Raw genomic sequence first — 24,959 nt, 5'->3', positions numbered from 1 at the left:
GAGATATTTGAAACCCGTAAGGACCAGCCCACGAATCTTTTGTCCAAGGGATGCCCTCCCAGGTTGCTTGCTGTGGGTGGCCTGGTTAGGTTGTGAGCCAGGAAAGGAGGTCTGCCAACCCCTGGAGTGTATGGGAACACAACCCTTCCCAGGTTTCAGAGAAGGCTGACACATAGCCTTAGGAGACCTAAGGCCAGGGGCACCTGCGTTTTGTTCCATGGCATAGACAGTTGACACACTGTGTCACATAAGCTAAAATTATAGCAAAGACATTCATTTTGATGACTGGCTGATGTTAGCGCGGCAATGCTCCTCTGGAAACCAAACTCCACAGGTGAGTATGGACTGGTGAGAGTGGGGATGGCTGTCACAGTTCTGAGGGACCCCTTGTGTGAGATGGGGTGCCCGGCTCCATGTTGTTAGTGGTGGGAAACGACAGCTTGCATACTGTAAGCAGTGGAGTGTGGTCCTGGTCCCCCTTCCCTGGGCCTCATTCACCCGAGGGTGGTTCTAAACCAGTTCATCACTGCCTGCAAACAACTTAAGAAGAGACAACAGCAAAACGCGTTGAATGACTGGGGACTGAAAATGAAGACTACAAGGGACTCGGCTTGCATGCAAAGCATGACAGGACACTACCTGTGGCCTGCGAGATGTAGCACTCTCAGCTCCAGTACATCTGCCTGCACACCACCATGCTCCCTGCAATGATAATAGACTAAACCTCTCATAAGCCGCCACCTCAATTAAATGTTTTCATTTGTAAGAGTTGTCATGGTGTCTCCTCACAGCAGTAAAAATCCTGAGGAGTTGGTACCAGGACTGGGATATTGCTGTGATAGGCCTGTCCATGCTTTTGTCTGGAAGAATTTGGACTTCTTTGGGTTATGAAAGGAGTGAGATGTTTTAAGCACTGCTTAATGAGTCATACTAGTAGGAGCATGGAAGACAGAGGTGCTAAGAGATATTAAAACTGTTGGGGGCTCACTCAGGAGGTTTCAGAGTTGTTTAGTGTGTTGCCTAGACATCATTCTTGTGATATTTTGGTGAAGGAAGTGGCTGCCTTTTGTCCTTGTCCAAAGAGTCTGCTTGAGGCTAAAGGGAAGAGTTTTAGATTATATCGGCAGAGGAAATCTCAAAACATCCTAGTATAGATATTGGTGGTAACTCTAATGAAGATTTATAATGAAAGGCATAAGCTAAGCAGGGTAAATTACAAAATGAAAAATTTGACGAGAAAAAGAGCACCAGGCAGTGGAATAAACTAAATTCTATGACCAAGGAGATAAACCAGTAAGAAATGGAATAAAGGAGTGGTAACCTCAGGGCAAGATCCCCTTCAGTTAAATTTCCAACTCCTGAGAAGGAACTAAAGGAAAGCTTGGAGCCTGGTGTGCTGGGTCACACCTCTAATGCCAGCACTGGGAAGGCAGATGTTGGCAGACCTGAGTCTACAGAGCAAGTTCAAGGTCATCCAAGCTTAGGCAGTGACTACAGAAAGCTGGTGAAGATGTAATTAAACAAGGGATCCATGTTGTTCCAGCCCCAGCAAGCAGCAGAACTTAGCAGCTCTGACCAAGTGGTTCTGGATTTAGAGTTAAGGATAAAAGAAAGGAGTTAAAGAACAAAGTCACCGAGGCCAGACTATCAGGGGTATCCTCGAATGGAGGCCTAATAGAGGGGCTATTGTGTGAAGCTGTGAAGTTGAAGCCTGGATTGCCTTGGAGACCCCAAGATGTTAGAGATGACAGCGTCACACATACTTGCTGAGAGCTCCTAACAGGGAGTGGAGTCAGTTCAAGAGAAAGAAGTGTGCTGCAGTCAACAGAGCCGAAACAGAGTCAGAGATTTGAGGAACATTTATCAGACATGGAACTGCTGAGTTTGGAGGTTGCCCAGCTGGTTTTCAGTCTTGCTTTTGTCCAGTATTTCCTTCCTATGTTCCCTTTCCTGCAGTCTGGAACAGTAATGTATACCTGTGCCACTGTATGTTGGAAGCATTTTTTACAGGGGGACAGTTAAGAAATTTCCATATGTCTCTGAAGAGACTTTGAAATATTATAGTCTAGGGGACATCTGAATTGGACTGAAAGTATTATGATATGGCTATTAAGTCGTTGGGGACCAGGGAGTGGAATGTGGTTTGAAAGAAAATGGCTCCCAAAATGAGTGGCACTATTAGGTGTGGCCTTGTTAGAAGAAGTGTGTCACTGTGGGGTGGGCTTTGAGGTCTCTTTTGTTCAACTTTCCTTCAGAGTGACAGCCAGTCGGCTTCCTACTACCTTCTGGTCAAGATGTAGCCAGCATCATGTCTGCCCGAACACCACCATGCTCCCCATCATGATAACGGACTGAATCTCTGAAGCTGTTAAGTTGCCACCTCAATTAAATGTTTTCTTAGTAAGAGTTGCCACGGTCATGGGGTCTCTTCACAGCAATAAAACACCCCTAATTTAGACAGATGTCCAAGTGAAGGGCCCAATGATTCCCACGGGCACAGGAGTCAGTCCCTGGGGTCCCAGGCACACACATGCTGAAGGAGAGAGCACAAGCAGAGAGCAGAGATGGGAGGGCAATTAACGTAGTCTTTATTTACACCACAAGAGTGACAAGTGTGTGATGTGGTACAAACACTGGACCCGGGAGGTGGAAAGAGGTGACCGCCAGAGGACACCGCCGGTCAGTGAAACCCACCACACAAAATGAAACAAGAATGAGAAAACCAAACATGACCTCCAACCCCGCCAAGAGGAGAAAGCGCCGCCGAGGGGAGGCCCAGACAACCAAAGAGAAAACAGGCTGTTACAGAGTGAAAGGTGGTCCTGGCTGCGGAGCCCGCACAGAATTGTGTCGCAGCACATCAATGGCTCCGACCACACTTCTGTAGTGAGCTCTCGCTGAGTGAGGTCAGCCTCCTGTGCATACATAGAAACAGCATGTTTAACATTCTTACAGAGTGGAAAACAGTGCCTCCTCAGTGGAGCGTACGCTCCAGAACAAGGCCTGTCTGCGTTCTTTCCTTTCCACAGGAGACTCTGATCAATGTGAGGCCAGCGAGGCCATCAAGGCCGGGTGCAGAGCAGGCCCGGATCCTTGAGAGGGAGAAATGGTTTCCTCCAGTGCCAAGTATCGCTTAGACCCAGGGCTCACAAAGGCCTGGACTGCTCAGTGTGGAACCCCGGTCCCGTGTCTTCCAGAAGGAACAAACCCGTCAACACAGCTGTGCCGAGACGGGGACTCATCTGAACCCCTGGTTCTCAACCAGGGGCCAGTGACAGCAGGCAGGGTACACCTGGCCCCGTGCAGGGAGAGAAAAAGAAACAAAACAAAACAAAACAAAACCCTCTCAACCAGCTTGAGAGACAGGCAGCAGGGTCTGAATGTGGAGCTTGCCCTTGGATACAATCGACTCTCTGTCAAAGGTGCTAGGTAAACTCTTCTTAATGACGCATGTGTAAGTAGTCCTTTTATTTTTCTTACGATAAAAAGTACATTTTCTTAAGAATAAGTTCAATAAGACTCAAACTCCCCCCTCTTCTCCTTCAAGGTTTTGTTTTGTATTACAGAAAAAATTTCTGCATCTGCAAACATCATGTGAGGGGAAAGAAAGGCATTGTTTCTCTTTCCCCAAAGCTGCCGAGTTTGGCGTGCAAAATCTGTATACAATATAAAGACATGCCGGCGTACGTCCATGCAACCTCCAGATGTAGGAAACTTAAAAAAATATATTTATATATTTATATCTATATATTTATATATGTATCAATGCCCATAAAATACATGGGCCCAAAGTCTACAAAAAAGGATGGAATGAGCACGTGGCTGTGACCAGTGAAGAAGGAATGTTCTGACAGAAAGAAACACAACCAAGGCTATCGCCAGTGCTGCGCAGACCATTGCAAATGGTCCTTTCTCTTGGGGACAGATCTGAAAGTAAAGAAAAAACTCAAACACTTTGATTAAGTGGCCCTCGGAAGCCAGAGCCCCGAGATGTCCTTGTGGGTGGGGCCTTGGTAACAGCCACCTGCTGGTGGGGCACGGGCTCTCAGGCTGCAGCTGGAAGACCCAAGGGTGAGTGAACACCAGCATCTTGAGGACATGGTGTCTTCGGGCTTCCCTTAAAGGGATGTAAAGTGCTTGCTCCCCCGGCTCCCTCGCCAGCACCCACCAAGGCCTTTGCAAAGGAAGGGAGAAGGTGGAAGGTTCAAGGTCCGGGCAGGGGAGTGCTGTGGTCCTGCCCTGGAGGTCAAGGCCGACCTTCTGCCCTCCCTCGTCCTGGGTGACAACTGTGGGGCCACGTGTCTTCAAAGGGAAGAAAAGGCTATATGGTAGGTAATGCTTTCAGCTCACAGGGAAGCTGGAGTGAGCTGGCTCCCTGGCCAGGCCCCTGAATCAAAGGGCGACTTAATGGGACCAAAGTGAGTCCCTCTCACAGTACCCTGGCCACCAAGTAGCCTATGACCCATCACCTGAAGAAGTAAGATGACGTGCACCTCCCCACAAGTCGTGGCTGCCACAAAGAGGGCAGGTGGCAGGGTGTGCAGAAAATGGGCCAAGGTGGCCAGAAGAGCAGCTAGCTGGCCTCTGCCACCATTCAGTGCCACAAGCAAGGGAGGGGCCACATGGGCTCCCTCAGATTGGTTCCTTCTGCCAAGGGCCAGAGTAGCCACAGGGAGGAAGGAGTCAGACATGCTCCAAGATCACTCTACCCTGCGCTCTACCCACTGCCTTAGCTTAGCACTGACTCACAGCAGCCCAGCCATCAAAAGTCCAAGAATGTGTGCTCAGCTTGTCTGTCACATTACCCTGTAAATGCCACCTAACTCAGAAACTTAGCTGGGTGTCCTTTCCGAGTATCTCACTTCCTCTTGTCTGAACTCCACATACTTTGGAATGAAATTGGCGGCTTTAAGTGCTAGAAAAGAAGTTAGCAGTAAAAAGTCAGTTGTCATAGAAAAAAAAAAGAGCAAAGACAAAGACTGACTGTCCTTCAGGACCCTGTGCTCCTACGGGCTCAAGTGACAAGGGTCTTGGTTCAGCAGCCGCAGGCTACAAATCCAGGGCTGTGGCTCCAGGCAGAGCCCAGGCTGGGAGGCTGCAAAGGAAACCCCTGAACAGGTGCAGGGCCGGCTCCGAGCCAGGCGCTGTGGACATGCTTCAAAGGTCTTTGGGAAACTAGAGCTGGAGTTCTATCCTGACGGAGTGGTTACAAGTCCACACTCAGTAATGCCGACCGCCCTCATGGCTCACGTGGCCTGCCTGCCCTTGTAATACTACTAGTGTTGCAGGACAGAAGCCCCTGGCTGTGCAGCTCCTGGGTGGAGCTTGAAAAGACAAGGCAAGGGCAAAAGCAGACGTGCTATTCATTCCCGAGAGAGAGGTTCACTCTGAAAACCAAGCATGACAGCAGCGGTCGTGCGCAAAGCAGCGCTCTGCTTGGTACAAAAGAAACAAAACCAAACCATAAAAACAACCTTCAGAGTTATAAAAAAAAAAGTACAATAAAGAATTTAGAAAGAAAAAGCTTTAGACATTACCACCTTCAGAAAACTGCTGAATGGTGAGGGGAAAAAATGTAAAAACCACAAAACAATGTTTTCTTCAGAATCTTTTGTGAAAAATTCATACAAAAATCAACAGCAAGTTTATATCCTTTGCTATAAAAACTCATCAGGTACATATGTGCATGGAGGCTTGGAGAGGGCAGAGGCTTTGATAGAAAATAATTAAAATTAAAGTACAAACTGGTAGGGAAGTTGCCCAGGGGTGAACATGTTGGCGATCTGGAAGCTGGCCAATCTGGAGCTCAAAATTCCTTGGGCTTCAATCCAGACCCCAGCCCTCAGCACCTCAGAGCTAACACACATGTCTTTCACCTGCCAGGACCTCTGCGGTCTGAATTTATTATATATATTTATATATACTTTGTCTATAAATGCATTATAAATATTTTATCAAGATCTCATAAGAATCAAGTTTCTTAGCTTGGAATACAGTGGAATATATATTATACATATATATATTTATTTATACCTAAGATTTAAGCAATACTTCATGCTACCTGCTTTTAATGAAAAGCATTCCGATCGTAACACTGCAGTGTGCCTACGACATGCTTCACAACCGAATGGAGATGCTCGACCGCTACGTGACGGATGAGAAAAGAACACTTTGGATCCATTTAAAATGTGGTGGACTTCAAAACTGCCGGCGGTGCTCGCTGCTTTTGGAACTACCTCATCTTCCTTAAACAGCGATCAAACCAAGCAAGGCTGGCTGTACTGTGGCCCCTGGGGACAGTGGCTGGCGTATACTTTTGTAATGCCAGGCCAGTGTCACCAGTTCAGCCAGCCACAGGACACTGTCACACCAATTCTTGGTGATTTTTTTTTCTTAAGGCATTGTTCCTCAGACTTCAGAAAACCCAGCCACAGAAAAATCCATCAGAGCAATAAAAAAAGGCACAAACTCGCATCTTCCGATGGCTTCGAGAAGCTCCAGCTGACTCCCAGGCTCACATTTCTGTTCTGTCCAGTTTTTTTTTCCTTTAAAATTTCTTCCAACTCTGTCCCTCACAAAGCTGTGAACCCCCACAGCACCCAACTAAAGTTCACAAGGCAGGCCAGAGCCATAGAAAACTCTCTGTTTAAAAAAAAAAAGCTACAAGATGAGTTGAGTGGTTTACACGGAGACTGTGGGATTGTGGGTAAGAATCAAATGTTAAGCACCAGTTTTAATCAAGTTTTTTTCTGTATTATTAGATCTTTGATTTTCATTCCTCATGTCAACTCGATTCAGCAACTCTGCTTAAGTTGCCACAGGCTTCTTCCTTCCCGGTCTTCCCCTGGGGAACCCACCAGCGTGTGCTTGGCTTTCCGCATGTCTGTATGCCTGTGTGTTGCGCGCTGTCCTGTGTTCCATGTGATCTGCCACACCTGGTGTTCGTGTGCGTCTCCAGACCTGTGGTCCAGGGCAGCGGAAAGGCCTCCCGTTGCTGCTGCACGCCTGGTGTCCCTTTGCACTCAGAGAGAGCACCAAGGCAGAACGCAGAAATGACACGGGAAAGTTTCTTGGCTGAGCTTCAAGACAGACAAACAAAGGAGAGAACAGCAGCTTCAGGGCTACAGTGGTGGCTCCTCCTCCATAGGCTCCTCCTCCGATCTGTGGAGAGAAGGGGTCCAGCATGGTGTGTGAGGCCCTGTGCAGAGTTGTTGAGATCCCCACCCCACTTCTCTGGTGGACAGTTTTAGTTTGGAGAGTCAGTGGGCATGTCCACCACCTGTCCTGTCCATGCAGGGCTAGCCTGGCACAAGGCTAGGTGCACACAGTTAAGATTCAGGCAGGTCCTCAAGCACAGGTGTTCCCAGCAGCCTTAGGGAGGGCATGGGCAGGGGCTTACCTCTTCTCAGCAGGTTTGACGCCTACAGACAGTGAGGCCATGGCGGTGACAGTCTCAGCTTCTTCGTTCTCACACTTCTGGGCCTCAATTAGAGAGTGCCCCACAGTGGAGGACAATCGCTGCAGGCAGCGCCAGTACTTGCCTGAGAGAAGAGGGAACACTCAGTGACTTTCCCACTTCTGCAGGCTGCTGGCTTAGGATCACAACTGGGCCCAGTGAAAACTTTCACTTGTGCCTGAAGAGTGCTGTCTGGTGATGAACTCACAAACACTTATCCGCAGCACAGGCCACTGGACATTGGGTTGGAACTGTTGTGGGGCCTGGCTCCCCACATTCACGGGTCTCTATCTTGCTGTGGGCAAGCAGAAATTCTGGGAGCAGGCACATGCACTCCCCCGGGGTTTGCTCTCTGGAGCCTTGTAGATGCTGGGAATAAACCAAATTCAGACCCAGCACAGGAAGCCCTGCCTGAGCAGCTTTTTAGAGTAGGGGTGTCAGGAGAACTAGCTTTGAGGCCAGAACTGAATGGCCCAATGGGAAGTTGGGAGAAGCCTTCAGGTGTGCATCATCTATGTAGCTTTTGTACCAGGATGGGCAGACCAGAGAGCCCAGGCAAGGGGTGGCAGGTGTACCTGGGGCAGGCAGGGTGCCGCATGGGTGCCTAGCTGTGTGGCTGCTGCCTAGCCCTGGGACTTGGAGCTTGAATAGGAGATGGGTTCTATCCTATGCGGGGTACTTCTGGTCCAGGACATGGACTTATAATCCAAGGCATGCTGGTTTTGGGCATCTGAACAAAGTTAACTTGAAACCATTGGTGCCCAGATTCTTTTGAATCCCGGTGTAACAGGAAATGGTTCTGGGAGTCTCTTCTTGTTCATCAAATGCCAGGGAAAGAGAGACCTTGTGTTCCTACCCTGGGTCCCCATGATCAAACCACTTGGCCAGCCACTTACTGTGGATGTCCATCACTTTCTCCATGGAGTGGACGGCATTGGCATTGGGTCTCTGCTGCAGAACCTTTTCTGGCAGAGGCTCAAGCTGTAAGAGAGACACGGCTATATTATGATGGAAATGGATGGCATACAAACTATGTATGTGTTAATGAGTATTCAGAGAGAGCACTTTGCTCCCAAAGATACAGTAATTTGTTGGGAAGATAAAGTTAACTCTAAAGTCAACATGACTGGCATATTTTTTCCTCCTTAGGGTACAAAGGACTGTATTCCAGAAGGAGGCTGCACAGAGGATGTCAGTTTGGTGTCATCGTTGTGTACCACTCAGCAGAGAAAGAATGGTTAGTTTCTGAAGCTACACTTCTATGACCTGGCCTTGCAATGCCCAAGATCTCTGATCTTGCTTTTCTTACAGATCTGGAGGATGGAGGTGGATGGAGGGACATGAGTAGGTCTCTCACAGATGACAGGACTAACAACAGGGCATAAAGTAAGTATCAGGGCCCTACGGCAGAATGAGCATCTCCAACAATAGCTCTGCAGACAGGCCTAGAGACCAGGGAGAACACACAAAAGGGAGAGCTAGAGCCAGTTCTAAAGGGAAGCTGATCTTACCTCGGCTCTGGGTTGAAGCCATAAAATAAAGCCACCCTGAGTTTGCCTGGCCTCAACCTGACTGCACAGCTGCCATGTACAGTTGTTGGGCTTCCTGATCCAGGGCATCTGGCCAAAGTCACTGCAGCCCTCTGTGTGACATCCACCCCCAAACTGGCTGTATGTGAGTGCTGCCAATTACATCCCAGAAAGCAACGACTTTCTAACCGAAGACATCACTCAATACAGCCAGCTAGTGTAGCCAACCTGGCATTAACCTCAAGCTATTCAGCAACGAAAGCAACAATGACTGAGGTCAGGCTTGGCAGGAAAAGACTGGAGAAGCTTGCAGCACCCAATGAGGTTAGAATTAGGACCTGCTTAAGACAAGCCACAGGGACACCAGAAAACACAGAGGGTCAATGTAGAACAGTGTCTCATGGCCACAATTGGGATAGGCCGAGCACTGAGCTAACACAGCACGGAGTCATCACCCAAACTCTAGCCCGAGCATAAACACAGAATTAAGTAAGTGTGGGAAGACAGATATTCCTGATAGAACTGCTAATAATTCCAGGACACAGGACTTACTGCTTCTCCACCTATACCTCATACAGGGGAAAAGAGGTAACTTCAAGTGAAGGCAAGGTAACTGAGGTGAATACAACACCGTGCAGCCCCACGGTGCAATATCGACAATGGTCAAGCCACTGACATCTCCCTCCCCAAGTTTATCACCATGAGCAAAACCCCACACATTTTTGCACTGCTGTGACAGGAGGAAGGATTTGTTTGGGTTAGGGCTTGAGGGCTCAGTAAATCCTGGAGGGAGGTGCAATGGGGAGAGCAGCCACACAGGCAATCAGGCAGGAGCACAGGTGAGAACAGAATTGCCTGAGGGCCCTGCAGACAAAAGTTATACAACTTCCTCAACAGCATCAAACATACAAGCTTGTAAGGGACATTTCACACTTACACTGGCCAACATAAACTGAGACAAATTCCAGAAAATCTTGACCGGAATTTCCCAAGGTCATCAGAGTCATGATGGGAGGTGAGACAGGCAGGGGAGACCAAGGGGCGCAGAAGAATCAAGCTCAACACTAGATCCTGGGTGGGACAGAGGAAGGGTCCTCCTGTGTAGAGCTGGTGACATCCAGATATACCTGGAGTTCTGTGGACGTTCAGAGGGGAGTTGGTTTCCAGGCTCTGACAAGGACTCAAATAGTGGGAAGGTTGGCAAAAGGGGAAGGTTTCTGACTGGTGTGTGGGCACTTAGGCACTGTCACTGACATCCCTACCCCAAATAAAAGGTTCATCTGGATTACCAAAGACTGTAGTTACACCTGTTCAATGTGTTTTCAATGATGAAAGAATGAGGTCCCTGAACCTGACCAGAGTTCTAGACCTGCATGTAATACCAACAACCAGAATGTAAGGAACGGACAGCTGGGCCGTGCAAACAGTGGTGCTATAGCTGAAGGGATGAGGCAGAGCAGCCAGACAGTGTTCAGAAGAGAGGGAGGCCCCAGCACTGGATGAGCACTGGAGGAAGGAATGACTGATGTTTTTCTGTCGGTTGTGGCCTGAGGGCCTTCTGGCTCTGCGGCCCTGGCTCTGCCATGGCTGTGATCTGTGTGTAGGTTTAAACTAAGTCTCTATCGTTCTATTGACCAACAAAGACTCAGAAGTCAGATGTGAGGGTGAAAACCTGCTAGATCAGAGAAGCCCAGAAGCAACCAGCTGTCCTTGCGTTTTGGATGGAGACAGAGCAAGAGGTGTGTCTCTTCACTTGTCCTAAACCCAAAAAGAAGTGCCAAACTCCAATCCCACGCTTTCCTTCCTTTTCATCTTCTCAGCCAAATTCCTGGTTTCTCTAGGCTAATTATAGTCAGCTAGTCACTGGCTCCACCTCCTGATTCAAGGTTAACTTTATTAAGTTTCGGAGTGTCACAGTGAGATCACATATCCTGCCAATAAATGACCATGTATTCTCCAGGGCTGGAAATCCCAGGCTTAGGCAGGGAAGAGCTCCGCAGGGACAGCAAAACCAGAAATCTCTAGGCACGCTGGAAACAAACTGCAGAGCATCAGGGCAGACTTCGAACCCTCAGAGTAGCTGGAGTCAGCAGGTCATCTCCAGTCAGGACGATGGGCACATACAGCCATCCAAGCAAAGGGCAGCAGCTAGATATCGTTCTGTGCCAAGAGGAGACACTGGCTACACCATATGCCCAATGAAGCTGCCATAACACCTCCTCTAAACAGAGTGGGGTGTTGCCCTTTTCCGAGAGAAAACCCACAGGATATTCCTGAGACACAGTAAGAATGTCCTGCAGGAAGGCAGGAAATGAGGGATAATGGGGGAAGAAATCTCCAGAGTGCAATGTGGCCCAGACCCAACGTGGGTGACACATGACAGCAACAAAAATGTCCAGTCAGTGAAATTAAATAAGTGAGAGGAAGGCATGTAGCCTGGGAGGGGCTAGGACTTGGCTGCCAGTTTGGCAGAAAAACACGAAGATCTAGTTAAATTAGAATTTCCGATGAACAACAGTTTCTTAAATATAGAGGTCATATGTTCATCCTGGAGATCCCAGTGAGGCCATTGCAGTCCAGGCCTTGGCTCCCCAGGAATAACGGCACCTCCCGACCCTGCTGAGAGTGCCGGCCCATGGTGAGGACGCCTGCTGCACATCTTTCAACTGGACACTGGGAACACAGGGAGTTTTAGGGATCCTCATCAGCTCACATTAAGAGATGGCAAAGAAGGAAAGTTGGGAGCTATAAGACAAGGCAGACAGAATGAGACCGGAGAAGTGATCAGAAGAGCTGGAAGTGACCAAGGTGCCACTTACAACAGATGGCTGGTATAGAAACAGACCTCAGGTTTGGACTGTTTAGCAAAGATATATATAAAATCTAGGAGGGCGACTGAAAGTCAATGACAAAAACAAGGGTCGCTGGGCGCAGCTGGCCAAAAGGCCGGCTTAATGTTCAGCAGCACAGAGACTTGAGGGCTGACTGTGACTGGGTGTAAAGAAGGCTGCATGGTAGTGACCGAGCTTCAGTTCACCCAAAGAACAGGATGGCCTGATACTCTCTTTTATAAACCAGCTTAGGATGCATAGTACTGGGAAGAGACACAAAGAAATGTCCACCAAGGTAGGAGATATCAATGAGCATTTTTGAGACAGAGAAAACAAACAAGTCCAGGAAGCAGGAGTGACTAAGAGATTGGCAAGCTTGTTAGGTGGACACATGTGATTCTAGAAGCAAGTACAATGTCCACCAATCATACCTCCTTTTTGTATCATCAGTGAGACGGCTCAGTGGGTAAAGATACTTGCAGTAAGTCTGACAACCTGAGTTCAATCCCTAGAACTCCATTGATGAAAGAGGACTGATTGCTTGAAGCTGTCCTCTGACCTCCATATGTGCCATAGGGCAACGCGCGCGCGCGCGCGCGCGCGCACACACACACACACACACACGTAAAAACACCGGGGAGAGGACTTAGTGGACAGTGTGTGTTGTGTGAGCCTGAGGACCTGAGTTTAAGTTTATCCCCCCATGAGCAGATGGCAATGTTCCCAAGGACCAATGCCCGGTTGCATGGGGCCTGTGCTGGTTGGAAAGAAAATGTCCCCCCAAGGACAGGGGCACTCTAGGAGATGTGGCTTTGCTGGAGAAGGTGTAGCCTTGTTGGAGGAAGTGTGTCTTTGCGGAGGTGGGCTTTGAGGTCTTATATATGCTCAAGACACACCCGGTGTCTCAGACCAATTCATGTTGTCTACTAGTCAAGATGCAGGACATCTGGCTATTTCTCCAGCACCATATCTGCCTGCACACCACCATGCTTCACTATGATAAAATGTAAGCCACCCCAATTAAATGATTTTCCTTTATGAGAGTTGCTGGGGTTGTGGTGTCTTTTTAGAGCAATAGAAATCCTAACTAAGACAGGGCCCAAGGCCCTTTGTGGATGGGAAGCAAAGACAGAACAGGGACCCTTAGATCATGGCTGCAGCACAGATGCAGAGCTAATGTCAGCACTTAAGACGATACCCAAAACACACATTTATCATCACTTTGGAGTGAGGTGTGTGCCAACAGTGAATGCTCACAAGGTTCACCAAAAGGCCATGGAGGGTTTTCCAGAATCCTTGCTCCTCAGTTCTCTTTGGCCTCCCTTGTACCAGACTTTCCCCAGATTAAATTCAGTTTAGTAGGCATACCAAGGGCACCATAGGCCACATGCTCTGTTGTGCGCAGAATGCACACCATGCTAGCAGCCTCTGTGACATCCAACGTCCCCAGCCACAACTCTCCATCTTCAGTTGTTGTGCCAGCATTGCTTTCTCACCAGTGTCTTGGACTTGCCTCCCACAAGCCCTGCTCAGTGCAGTGGCTGAGCAGACCACCCTGGGACTTGGGGGCTCCTTCCAAGCTTGTGTCCATAAAGAACGGACAAGGGGCCAACTGTCATCTGAGCTGGCTATATGTCTGCTCTCTGCATGTACCAGCTGCTCTGAAATCTTTCTCAACTGCTTTTTCTTTTCCTTTTCTGGAAAATCTCTCTCCACGAAAGCTGACATGAAACCTGGAAAGGATGAATACAGTGGCCTGTCAGCAGGGAGATGCTCTGTGTCCCCAGGAGAAAGGAGACAGGACAGAGGGGCTCATTCTCAGTGATGAAGCTTCTGTGTGTTCCCTGAGCACAGAAAAAGGACCAAGCTGCATTTGGACACTTGGGATCTTATAAGTCTGCACTCCAGGCATGGGGTCAGCCTGTCAAGAGTATATCATGAATGATGGCTCTGCTCTAGTGATGAGAAGGTGGGAGCATAGGGAGAGGAGCTCCACACATCTCAAAACGCCAACCCTGTCCTAACTGGGGTGCTCTTCCTTTGTTTACCATAAGTGCTTACCAATCATGGGTTTCATTTAAGGTTTAAGGTGCACTCACCCACACTTGCCCCCTCCCCTTTCCCAACAGTTGCCCTGCCCTGTCATATCTGTCATATACTGTTCTTTTTTTTTTTTTTTTTTTTTTTTTTCGAGACAGGGTTTCCCTGTAGTTTCTAGAGCCTGTCCTGGAACTAGCTCTTGTAGACCAGGCTGGCCTCGAACTCAGAGATCCGCCTGCCTCTGCCTCCCGAGCGCTGGGATTAAAGGCGTGCGCCACCACCGCCCGGCTCATATACTGTTCTTAATGTTTCCAGATTTCACATGTACAGAAATGTGTGCTGCCTGTTCATTCCACTCCATGGTTGTGCATGCCTGTTTGTCCCAGTACCGCACTGTTCTCATACCAAAACTTGGTAAGGCCACAACATAAAAGGAAACATTACAGGCACATTTCTTTGATGAACAAATATGAATGCAAAATACTGGGGAAAAAAGTACAAACTTAGTTCAACAACACATTAAAAAGATCACACATTATAACCAAGTTAGACTCATTCCAGGCAACTAAGGATGGTTCGATGTGGGTAAATTGGTTAAGTGTGATATAGCATAGAAACAGAACCAAGGGAACTCACATAATTATTTCAAAAGGTGAAGAAAAAGTCTGTGGCAGAATTCAATATCACATCCTAACAGAAAAAAGCAGCTGGAACGTGATAAAGCCCATATACAAGAGCCCCACAGGTGGCACCGCTACTCATCAAATCAGGGTTTGGAATCTTAGCCAGAACAACAAGAGGAAAATACAAAGTCAAATTATTCCTGTGCCTACAATACTATTCCATACTTTAAACTGTATCAAAATTTCTTAGATCTGATACTTTAAAATACACCAAAAATTCTTAGATCTGATAAACACTATCAGCAAAAAGGATACAAAAATAAACACTTTTAAATATACATTAACAAATCTGCTGAGAAAAAAACCAATTTCTATTCATAAGCCAGATAAAAAAATTTTTTACAAACAAGATGTGAGATACTTCTATAACAAAAAGATACAACATTGAAGGAAAAAACCTTCAATGGATGGTTTGGGAAACTCAGTATTGTGAAATGGCCATATTACTGCAAGCCATCTGTAGACTTAAGGCAGTCCCTCTCTAAATTCCAATGACATTCCTTACACAATCCAGAAACAGAGCTCGAAACAAAGGTACTGAGTAGTCAGAGCAACCCTGAACAGAAATTAATACTGGAGGTACCATTGTACTCACCCACATACACTACTCCAGAGCCACAGGAGCAAAAGCAGTGTGATTATTCCTGTATTTAAAACTATTTATTGAGCAATCTAGAAAGTGCCAATTACTGTTCTGGAAACATGGAATCTACCAGTGAGAAATACCTCGCCCCAACACTATATAACGCAGAGAGACAGTATGTGGAAATCACAGAGTCAGTGCAGAATAGACAGTGGAGGAGGTGGCACAAGGCTCTATGAGAAACAGAGCAGCTGGTAGAGGGATGCAGAGTGTGCTGAAGTTTCTAACACAACACTTAGGGAGGGCCTGCCTTATAACCAAGTGGGCTGAGCGACACATTTCCAGGAGGTTTCAAAGGCCCAATAAAAGCTACATAGGCACCCCTTCACTGGCAGTGCCACCTCACACTTATTCATCCACCCCCCGCAGAATACAGCCTTGCCAATGGCTGACTCGGAATGAGGCTCATAAAGTAGTTCTGATTATGTCTGTTTATAGTGTAGGCCTACCTGGCATCTCATGTTTATGGTGTGGGCAGCTCCTCTTCTGGGTTCTAGTTGCACAGTTAGTTATCAGTTGAGTTTTACTGGGAAGCTCTGCTACAACTGTGTCCAAAAGGTGCTGGGTTTTCTTCTGCCCCTTCTCCTTGCTTTGGATTTACATCCCTGGATTACATCACAGGATGGCCAAGCTCTGACTTCTGGAGTTACCTAGGACCCAACACCCTGGAGGCTACCGTTAAGACTGCCTGCCTGGAAGCTGGGCGGTGGTGGCGCACACCTTTAATCCCAGCACTCGGGAGGCAGAGGCAGGCGGATCTCTGAGTTTCAGAGGCCAGCCTGGTCTACAAGAGCTAGTTCCAGGACAGGCTCTAGAAACTACAGGGAAACCCTGTCTCGAAAAACCAAAAAAAAAGACTGCCTGCCTGCCCTAAGCTCTCCTCTGGCTCTTGTGAGGGTCAACTGGTTGTCAGACTAAGTTAGCTGTTCCCTGTCCCATACTGGCCTTATCCATTAGGCTTATAGTTAGTAGAGACCTCTGTCAGGTGTGTGTGCAAATCCCTTGTTAGGGCCTTGGAACTCAGGACCACAGTGGGGCTTTTCCTACTGTCTCTGGCATACAGAGTAACAGTTTCAGTGTTTTAAGAGTGCAGGCTAACCTGGGGTGAAGCTCTGGGATTCAGACAGGTCCTTCAAGCATCTGCCTCCTCCCTGTTTCCTTCTCTGATGCATCTTGGCTTTCTGGGCCCAGCCTCTCCATGCTGTCCACACAGCTGTCTTCTAGTTTCCCTGTCTTTGGCATCTCTGCCCTCTCACACTATCTAGCCCCTTCCTCTCCTGGGATATTCATGTAACTCCATGCCAAGGTGCACAAGAGGCTTCCACCGAGCCACTGACACCTAACCAGTGCCTCTGCCCTGACCTCTAGTTCCTAGCATCTCACAGATGGGTCAGGATCTGCAGTAGGCTGTGGGAAACTTGGCTTGGCTGCCGTTCCTAGGTTTCCTGTAGCACTGAGCACAGTTGTTGGGTTACAGTGGCAAATGGGTCATCAGCTCTGTCTGAGACCTGTGACCTCTACCGCACCTGATCTTCATGGCTTCTGAAAGCTGCTGCCCAATGACACAACAAGAGTTCTCAGGCTGTCCCTACCCTGTAGGCTGGGGTCTGGTTTGCCAACACCTGCCAATGCCATTAACACATCCATAAACCTCTCAATCTCCACCATCCTTAGACTAGAAGTCACATAGTAAAAAGGTACTCTGTGCGCTCTCTCTTCCATCTTTTCCATAAGGGACAATGTCTAAAGGTGAATGCCACAGAAACCTCTGTACATATGAAATACATCTTGGAAAACAACACTAACTAGTCTGGTGGCCCTTTTACATTTAGGATTATAGGGAAGCCAGTGGGAGCAAGTTTGCTGGGCAGGTAGGGTTGGGGAACACAGAACAGGTCCACTGCTATTCCCCTCCCCAGCAATATCTGAACACTTGTGGCTGATTGCCCCCCTCAGGGACCTGCTGTCTGCTGTGCTTAGATATTTTTCCCTCATGCCAGCTGCAAAGGAGGGCAGGGAGGACTGTCAGTCATCAGAGCAGGGTGGGACTCAATGTTTGCTCAGTGTACTCTGGGACTGACACAAAAGCCTTGGCTAAGATGTGCATCCACTTCCTCTGATGAAGAAGCATCCTATAGGTAGCATGGGGGCAGAGGTTGGAGCCAGGTGTGACGGGGGGGGGGGGATTCCTCTTATATTGGGGTTTATACCTAAAAGGGAATATGCATTTTGGTTCCGCAAGCATACAAGCTATACACAGTGAGGACAGGAGTTTTCACTCTCACCTCCTCTCCTGTGCTTTCTAGAATAAAGCATGCAGAGCAGATGACTCACAATGTACTTGACTATGAGACTGTGGTAGTTTGTGGACTTCTGACAACTCCCTGCCCAGTTAGAGCCTTGCTGTCTTCAAGAGCAACCCTGAGCTGGCAGGTTAGAGAGTCTTCATTAAGAGCCATCTAGACCCTGGCTACAGGGTGGGGATAGCCTGAGAACTCCTGATTGAGCAGCAGGTGCAGCAGGGGCCATGGGCCTCAGAGCTGCTGACCCACCTGCCACTATTACCCAGAGACCAACGCGCTTGCATGCGACACTTGAGGCTAGTCTGAGCTACCTGAGGGTACAGACCCAGCAGCTCCTGGGCTGCAGACTCCAGCAATGAGGTCCCCATTCCTGTCTGGCTCCTTCCTAGTATCTGCACCCACCCACAGGGGAGCAATGTGAGCAAGCCCTATCAAGCAAGAATTACACAAGTTCGGAGACAGATACACCAGCCAGAAGGGCCTAAAAAAATCTCTCTGGAAATTGAACAACCCTTTCACAGGGTCACCTAAGCCTATCAGAAAACAGATAATTACATTATGGTTCATTACAGTTATGAAGGAGCAATGGTAATACTTTTGTGGTTGGGGTCACCACAACACGAGGAACTGTATTAAAGGGTCACAGCATTAGAAAGGTTGAGAACTACTGGTCTGGACAAGCACAGGATCTGAGAATTTTTCACGGAAGGTATTTGCCAATTGTACCACATGCATTAGGGGCTCCCAGGGTTATGTGAAATGTCACTCTCATCCTAGCCTGCAGCTGTACTGGGTCTCTGCTAGTGCAGTTATGCACACAAGGAGCTAGGAATGTCAACAAGGGACCCTCCTCAGGTATAGTGGAAGGGAATTCACATAGTGTTCACTCTATTTTAGCCCTCAAAAGCTTTATCTGACCAGGCCCTTGAATACTGCTATGCAGGCCAATACCTCTGACTTTGTCCTGCAGCACCAGTGGGGCTATGCAGAGCCCTGACCTCAAGGATCATTCCTGAACAGAGAAGGCAAATGGTTGCTGAATAAAGAGGTTTTGGCCTAGCCCCGATGTAGGTGTGTCTTCTATCTATCTGATGATTTCATTGGTTAATTAATAAAGAAACTGCTTGGCCTCATAGGTCAGAACACAGGTGGGTGGAGTAGACAGAACAGGAAGAAGGAAGTGAGGTAGATGGCTCAGGCAGATGCCTCAGGCAATCACCATGCCTTGCCTCTCTGGGGAAGATGCGGTGCCTCTCCTCAGGGAGGCAGACGCAATGAAGCTCCGGCCCAAGATGGACGTATGCTAGAATCTTCCCGGTAAGGCACCACTTTGTGGTGCTACACAGATTATTATATATGGGTTAATCAAGATGTGAGTAAGAGGCTGAAACTAATGGGCCAGGCAGTGTTTAAATGAATACAGTTTGTGTGTTGTTATTTCGGGGCATAAGCTAGCTGGGCGGCCAGAAGCCGGGCGCGCGGGAATGCAGCCGTGCTCCTCACTACATAGCCCTGAGCTAATAATTCAGCCTGAGCATGCTGATACCACCTGGACTGGATGGTTCTGTGTATCAACTTGACACAAGCTAGAGTCACCAGAGAGGAAGGAACCTCAGTTGAGGAAAGGCCTCCAGGAGAACCAGCTGTAAGGCATTTTATCAATTACTGATCAATTGTAGTGGGTTGGGGGGGAGAAGAGGTATCCATCCCATGGTAGGTGGTCCTGGGTTCTATAAACAAGCAGGCTGAGCAAGCCAGGGGAAGCTAGCCAGTAAGCAGCTCCCCTCTGTGGCCTTTGCATCAACTCCTGTCTCCAGGTTCCAGCCCTGCTTGATTTCCTGTCCTGACTTCTAATGATTGACTATGATCTGGAAGTATAAGCCAAATAAACCCTTTTCTCCCCAACTTGCTCTTTGGTGGTGTTTTGTTGTAGCACTAAAAATCCTAACTAAGACATCACCCAAGCCCATGGACAAGCTGTCAGAGAAACCTTGTCCATACGGAGTCCGGAAGAGTAAGATGAAGCATGGCCATCACACTACATGACTGACACAGGATGGAAGAACCAGCTGCAGCAAGCACCTCTGAGATCTTAGGCCAGCTCTGTGTCCCTTCTGCTCATCTCTGAGCGAAAGTCATACTAGCCCTACTACATGGGTGGGAACAGCTGCAGCCCAAGGCCAGGTGAACTGTTCACCCAAGTCAGAGACCAATGCCTTCCACCACCTGAGCGCCTAGCAAGGAGGCTTTTGCCTGTGGTGTGGCACATTCTGTAGGGCCTTGATGACGACATACCTCATTTCCCAGAAGAGCAGAAACACACGCTTCAGAAGCATCACAGATGGCTGTCAGGTCATGGCCTCCTTCAAGAGCCAGCACAATCCGGCCACCAGCTAAGCCCATCAGCTGCTTCGTCAAATACCCAAAACCTGCAAAGGAAGAGGGATATGGGAGCGGAGCACTTCAGAAACTCCACACAGTACCACCTATAAATACCAAAGGCTGAGATGTCATCTCGACTGAGGATTTCATCTTCACTCATTTTGAAACTTTTGGTTTCAGTGCTGTATCTTTATAATGCAGCCAACCCCATTCAAAGGCTGTATACTAACCTGTCTTCCTGGGCATCTCATGTGCTCTGTACAAACATACACACGTAGAAAAAAGCATGCCCGTATCAATGCTGTGTGTGGTGACAGGACTTTCCATATCTATGTATCTGCTTCCATCTAAGGTCACAGAGTCTTATCTCTGGTCACAGTCCCCACCTGATATGTCACTTGGTTGGCATGGGGATACTATACACAGTCAGGCAGGCTGATGTTGGCTAGGCATGGGAAAGCCCTAGTAAGACAGTGATCTTGACTAGACCCTCACCAGACCAATTCAGGTCCATACTAGGCTGCACCTTCTGTTAGCTATGAAATACTAGTGGGCAGAAACTAAAGGTGAACCAGGTGTGTCTGACAGAAACACTGATGCTGGCTTTGGGGCTGGATATAAAAGCAGCTCAGAATGTGGTAACAGAGACTATGAAGTATGGTGGGTGCTTTTAGTTCCCTGTCTGGACCCCACAGTAGGTTCAGTGGGCTCGAAGATGCCCTGTAATAGAGTACTGACTCCCAAAGGCCACCGCATAGCTCATTACTCCCTTGCTGAGTACATACCCTCCCTGGTGAAGGTGAGAGAGAGAGACTATCCTCCTTGATTAGATGTGCTGATGGGCAGGGAGGGGAGAGCAGATCCAGGTCCTGACTGAGTAAGGTACTAGCGTAAGGCTTTAGGAACCCAGGCTCTTTGTTGCCTCTGGGCACCACAGTTGGATGAGAAACTGTCAGGCCACTGTGACCCATGGTGTTACAGCCCAGAGGCCTTTCCTATCTTTGCCATGTTCTGCAGCAGAGCAGAAGCAGAGGTCGCATACAGTGCCAGCAAGTTCATCCATGGAGAAATGCTGCCACTATATAAGTCCTGATTGGTTCCTCCTCCAGCTCCACAGCCTATTCAAAGATTAGAGGGCCTGTTCCTCTAGCAGAGAACAAAACCCAGCACCAGGCACATGTTGGCTAGGCAGAACTAGGACCCCACCTTCTCATACTTGGAGAAGGACTGCATGTTTGTCTAGTGTTCATAGTCCAGTTGACAGAACCTATTGCAGGCCCCTCTGAGTTTCTATCCCCAGGGTAGAGTCTATGGCTTTCAACTCTCAGCCTCCTGTTGCTCAGGGCCTGCTGATGGTTGCTAGCATAGTTTCATTCTGAGTAAGAAATGAAGGTGATGAGCCTCCTACTGCTTCACACAGAACACAAACCAGTTGTGGGATGAGCAGACATGCAAGTAGGGAAGGTAAACACTAGTGACTTACATTTGGCAGAGAGATTGTACCCTCCAAGAGGTGTGGGGTGGCCCTCCACAGCATCGAAGCCTGATGAAACCAGTACCACATCGGGGGCAAACTCATTTGCAATTGGCATGACCACCGTTCTGCAAAGGATAGGAGAAGGCATCACTAGGTCAGCGAAGGGCATGGCATATGGAAGACCACTATTGTCAATACATAGTTCTTGGAGGCCTGAGGCACCTGCAGAATTGGAAGGAAATCAATGCAAATGCCCCTTCTGGCCTCTCCCAAACGTGTGCCTTACCAGCTCAGTTACCTTCCCCACAACAAGAAGTACACACTTCTCAGGACTTTCATCTAAGAAAGACACATTGTGATAGTTACTACTGATGTCAATCTGACAAAATCTACAATCACCTCAGAGACAATCCACTGATCATGCCCATGAAGGATTATCTAGATTAGGTTAGCCACTGGGCTAAGGTAGGAAGGCCCATCCTAGATGAGGATGACACCACCCCATGAGCTGGGGTCCTGGACTGGCAAGTAAGCTGATACCCGCATCTCCCCTTCTCTGCTTCCTGACTGCAAATGCATTGCAAGAACCTGCCTCAAGCTCCTGATGCTTTGACTTCCAGCCATGACACCCTTGAACTGTGAGCCTAAATAAACCCTCCTTTCCTTAGGCTATTTTGGCCCAGCAATGTGGAAAGTAACTAAGACACATGGTCATCATCCAGCATGAGGCCCTGGGACACAGCGCTGAGAAGATAAGGATCCTGGCTGGCTTTCTGCAACCCTGCTGCGGTGCAGCCCACATGGGCTTCCCACCCACCTGCTAGTGCTCTGTGCCCATGATCAATGGCCATCCGTGCATGTGAGAGAGTATATTAAAGAGCAAACAAGACTCCTAGAATGGCAAAAGGGAAACTAATGTCACTACTGTGTAAAACATGGATACCACTGAGTAGTTCAATGGCTAACTCTCTCTACCTCTCAACACAAGACCCATCAGTCACGGCCAAGCCATGGTGCAGATTCATGAACACAGTCCTGGTAACTGACCCAGGTGCTACAAGGCTTCAAGCATCCTCAAGATTACTTTATTAGAATAGCCAACACCAACTTTCAGTGTCCCTCTGGGAGCCAGAGCGACTCTTTGAGAGGTCTCCTAGCTCTAGCAGGAGTGTTCTGTGCTCCTGGAGCAGACTAGGAAGGTGGGTGTGGAACCTGGCCATGTGACTGCACAGGTAGAGCTATGGGCCTGTTGGGGCCCTTTGCATCTTTCTGGACTTCCTGTTTGTAAAGCCACACCACCTAATCTGTACCTCCTGGAAGACAACTGTGTCACACCGCCTCTCTAGCATATGTGGTGGGCCTTTATAAACTTTGTCTGAAGGAGCCCCACAGGAGAGAAAGAGAGATGCACCAGGAGACTGTTCTTCCTATATATATGACGTATACTCAAATGCTGACACAGTGCCCAACAACTCCACTTTCTCCTCTAACCTCTCCTATTTAGTAAAATTCCCTATTAAAATCAGCAGAAGTATCAATTCTGAATTTAAAGATATTCAGAATTTAATGGGACAGACTCAGGAATGATTCTAGGTGGAACCCTGGCTGCCAATTCTACTTCAGGGTGGCAGGACACATGCTATCTACATCAGAGCTCCCAAGGAAAGCTCAGACAGAGAAAGGTAGAGTGGTATGGCCTTATATGCGACTTCAGTTGGCTTAGTTCTGGTCAGTATGGAGAGGTTTATTAAAAATATACCAAGTTCAACCTCAGGTAACCAAAGCCCAGACATGTATTCCAAACCAAAGTTGGGCAGTTGTGGAGGGGTTGGCCTTCTGCTGTTCTGGAGGGTATACACAGTTTAGTGTCTCCTGGAATTGTTTGTCTCAGGATGAAGGGACTTTCCAAGGCTACCCTGTACCTTCGGGCTCTGTGGACCATTGGTACAGTGCAGGATACATCCAGGATAGCCACAGATGAAGGCCAGCACACTTTATCCAAAAGTCTGGGCAAGAGGCCTTTTAGTTTTGGGGTCACATGGTCTTGGGCAATACAGATGCCTGTGATGTAAACACAACAGCCACGGACAATGAAGAACGATGCAAACACTGGTGGATTCCACACAGAAGGCATGGCTGTGGCTATCTGCTCTGGAATCATTTGCATGGCTTATGTCCTGCTCTTCAGAGTAGCACCTCAGCCTCAGACTACATAGCTGTCATTGTGACCCACCGCAACACAGGCATACCAGACTATCATTCATCGGTACAAAGCACTTAAGCTGAGCATCTATGCAGTGGACACACTGGCATTTGTCTAGAAACCTGCCACAGTGGTCAGGAGCAAGGAATCTGTGTTCTAGTCAGTCACAGGGTAGAGAACACCTCTGGCTTCTGTGTCACTGGCATCAATGCACGGAGTGAACCTGTCTCCCCAGGAGTGCTCTGCAGGCCTCTCTGAGGTCTTGGCTTCTCTGGGATTGTGGGACACTGAACTGACAAGATGGCTGGACTGGCGGTGGGTGTCCACATCACACCAAGGAGACCACACCAATGAAGACAATGTCACAAAACTGTTGTTTTCAACAGAATAATAGAACCCATCATGGTTTTGATAGGGGTTTTATTTTTATTTTTTATTTATTTTTTTATTTTTTATTATTATTATTATTATTTTTTTTTTTTTTTTGGTTTTTCGAGACAGGGTTTCTCTGTGGCTTTGGAGCCTGTCCTGGAACTAGCTCTGTAGACCAGGCTGGTCTCGAACTCACAGAGATCCGCCTGCCTCTGCCTCCCGAGTGCTGGGATTAAAGGCGTGCGCCACCATCGCCCGGCTTGATAGGGGTTTTAAAGCCAAGCCATTTTTTTCAAGTAAAACCACAGTTGTTTGTGCCAAGTGTGGCACTTGCTAAGCACTGCAACAAGGGCATATGGTGGGTTTTGAAGTACAGCTGAGCTATTTAATACCCAAAACCTGCCCAAAAGAAAGTTCTGCTAAAATCATTATTAAATGGAGCTCGCACCACAATTACTGATGCTTACACTTGCTGTGTGTTGCTATGATCCAGAACCAAACCTAAGCCATTCCTCACACTGGAGTCAAAGTAGTCCCATGTACACAGCGGCAGTGGGTACCAGCAGATGCAGTCTTTGTCCTAGGCTCACTTTGAAATGTGCTGAAGCTAGGGTAACTGGTGACAGCTCTGAATGTGAGGTGTGTGTGTTAGAGGGTGTCTCCAGCAGTCATGTGTGATCCAAGGGTGTCTTTGCTCCTTGTTGGGACATGGCTTTTTTTAGTTGGATACGCCCTGCTGTACAGTGGCTGTGCCTTCTACCCACCACCTTGCAGGAAAGAACCTTAAAGAATGTCCTTATTTAACTGCCGTTCAAAGTTAAATTTTTATTCCAAAATAAATTTTATATATATATATATATATGTATTTTAAATATTTATTTATTTATTATGTATACAATATATGCCTGCAAGCCAGAAGAGGGCACCAGACCTCATTACAGATGGTTGTGAGCCACCATGTGGTTGCTGGGAATTGAACTCAGGACCTTTGGAATAGCAAGCAATGCTCTTAACCGCTGAGCCATCTCTCCAGCCCCCAA

The 24,959-nt window shown here is 48.1% G+C and overlaps 1 protein-coding gene across 8 annotated transcripts in view; it reads right to left on the bottom strand.

Annotated features, from left to right (window-relative positions):
• Window positions 1-2,565: 2,565 nt before the first annotated feature.
• Window positions 2,566-24,959, bottom strand: part of Hdac4 (histone deacetylase 4) — a 262,695-nt gene continuing 240,301 nt past the window's right edge. For all 8 annotated transcript variants that reach the window (XM_038339151.1, XM_038339150.1, XM_038339154.1 and 5 more), the window contains 5 exons: window positions 21,351-21,469; window positions 19,781-19,914; window positions 8,353-8,437; window positions 7,400-7,541; window positions 2,566-7,161 (listed from right to left, as the gene is read on the bottom strand). In XM_038339151.1, the coding sequence (XP_038195079.1) occupies window positions 7,122-7,161; window positions 7,400-7,541; window positions 8,353-8,437; window positions 19,781-19,914; window positions 21,351-21,469 (520 nt within the window). In that variant the 3' untranslated portion in view covers window positions 2,566-7,121. The remainder of the gene's footprint in view (window positions 7,162-7,399; window positions 7,542-8,352; window positions 8,438-19,780; window positions 19,915-21,350; window positions 21,470-24,959) is intronic.

Source organism: Arvicola amphibius, chromosome 8 (genome assembly GCF_903992535.2).
Source record: "Arvicola amphibius chromosome 8, mArvAmp1.2, whole genome shotgun sequence".
NCBI lineage: Eukaryota > Metazoa > Chordata > Mammalia > Rodentia > Cricetidae > Arvicola > Arvicola amphibius.
This window is presented reverse-complemented; position numbering and strand designations above follow the sequence as displayed.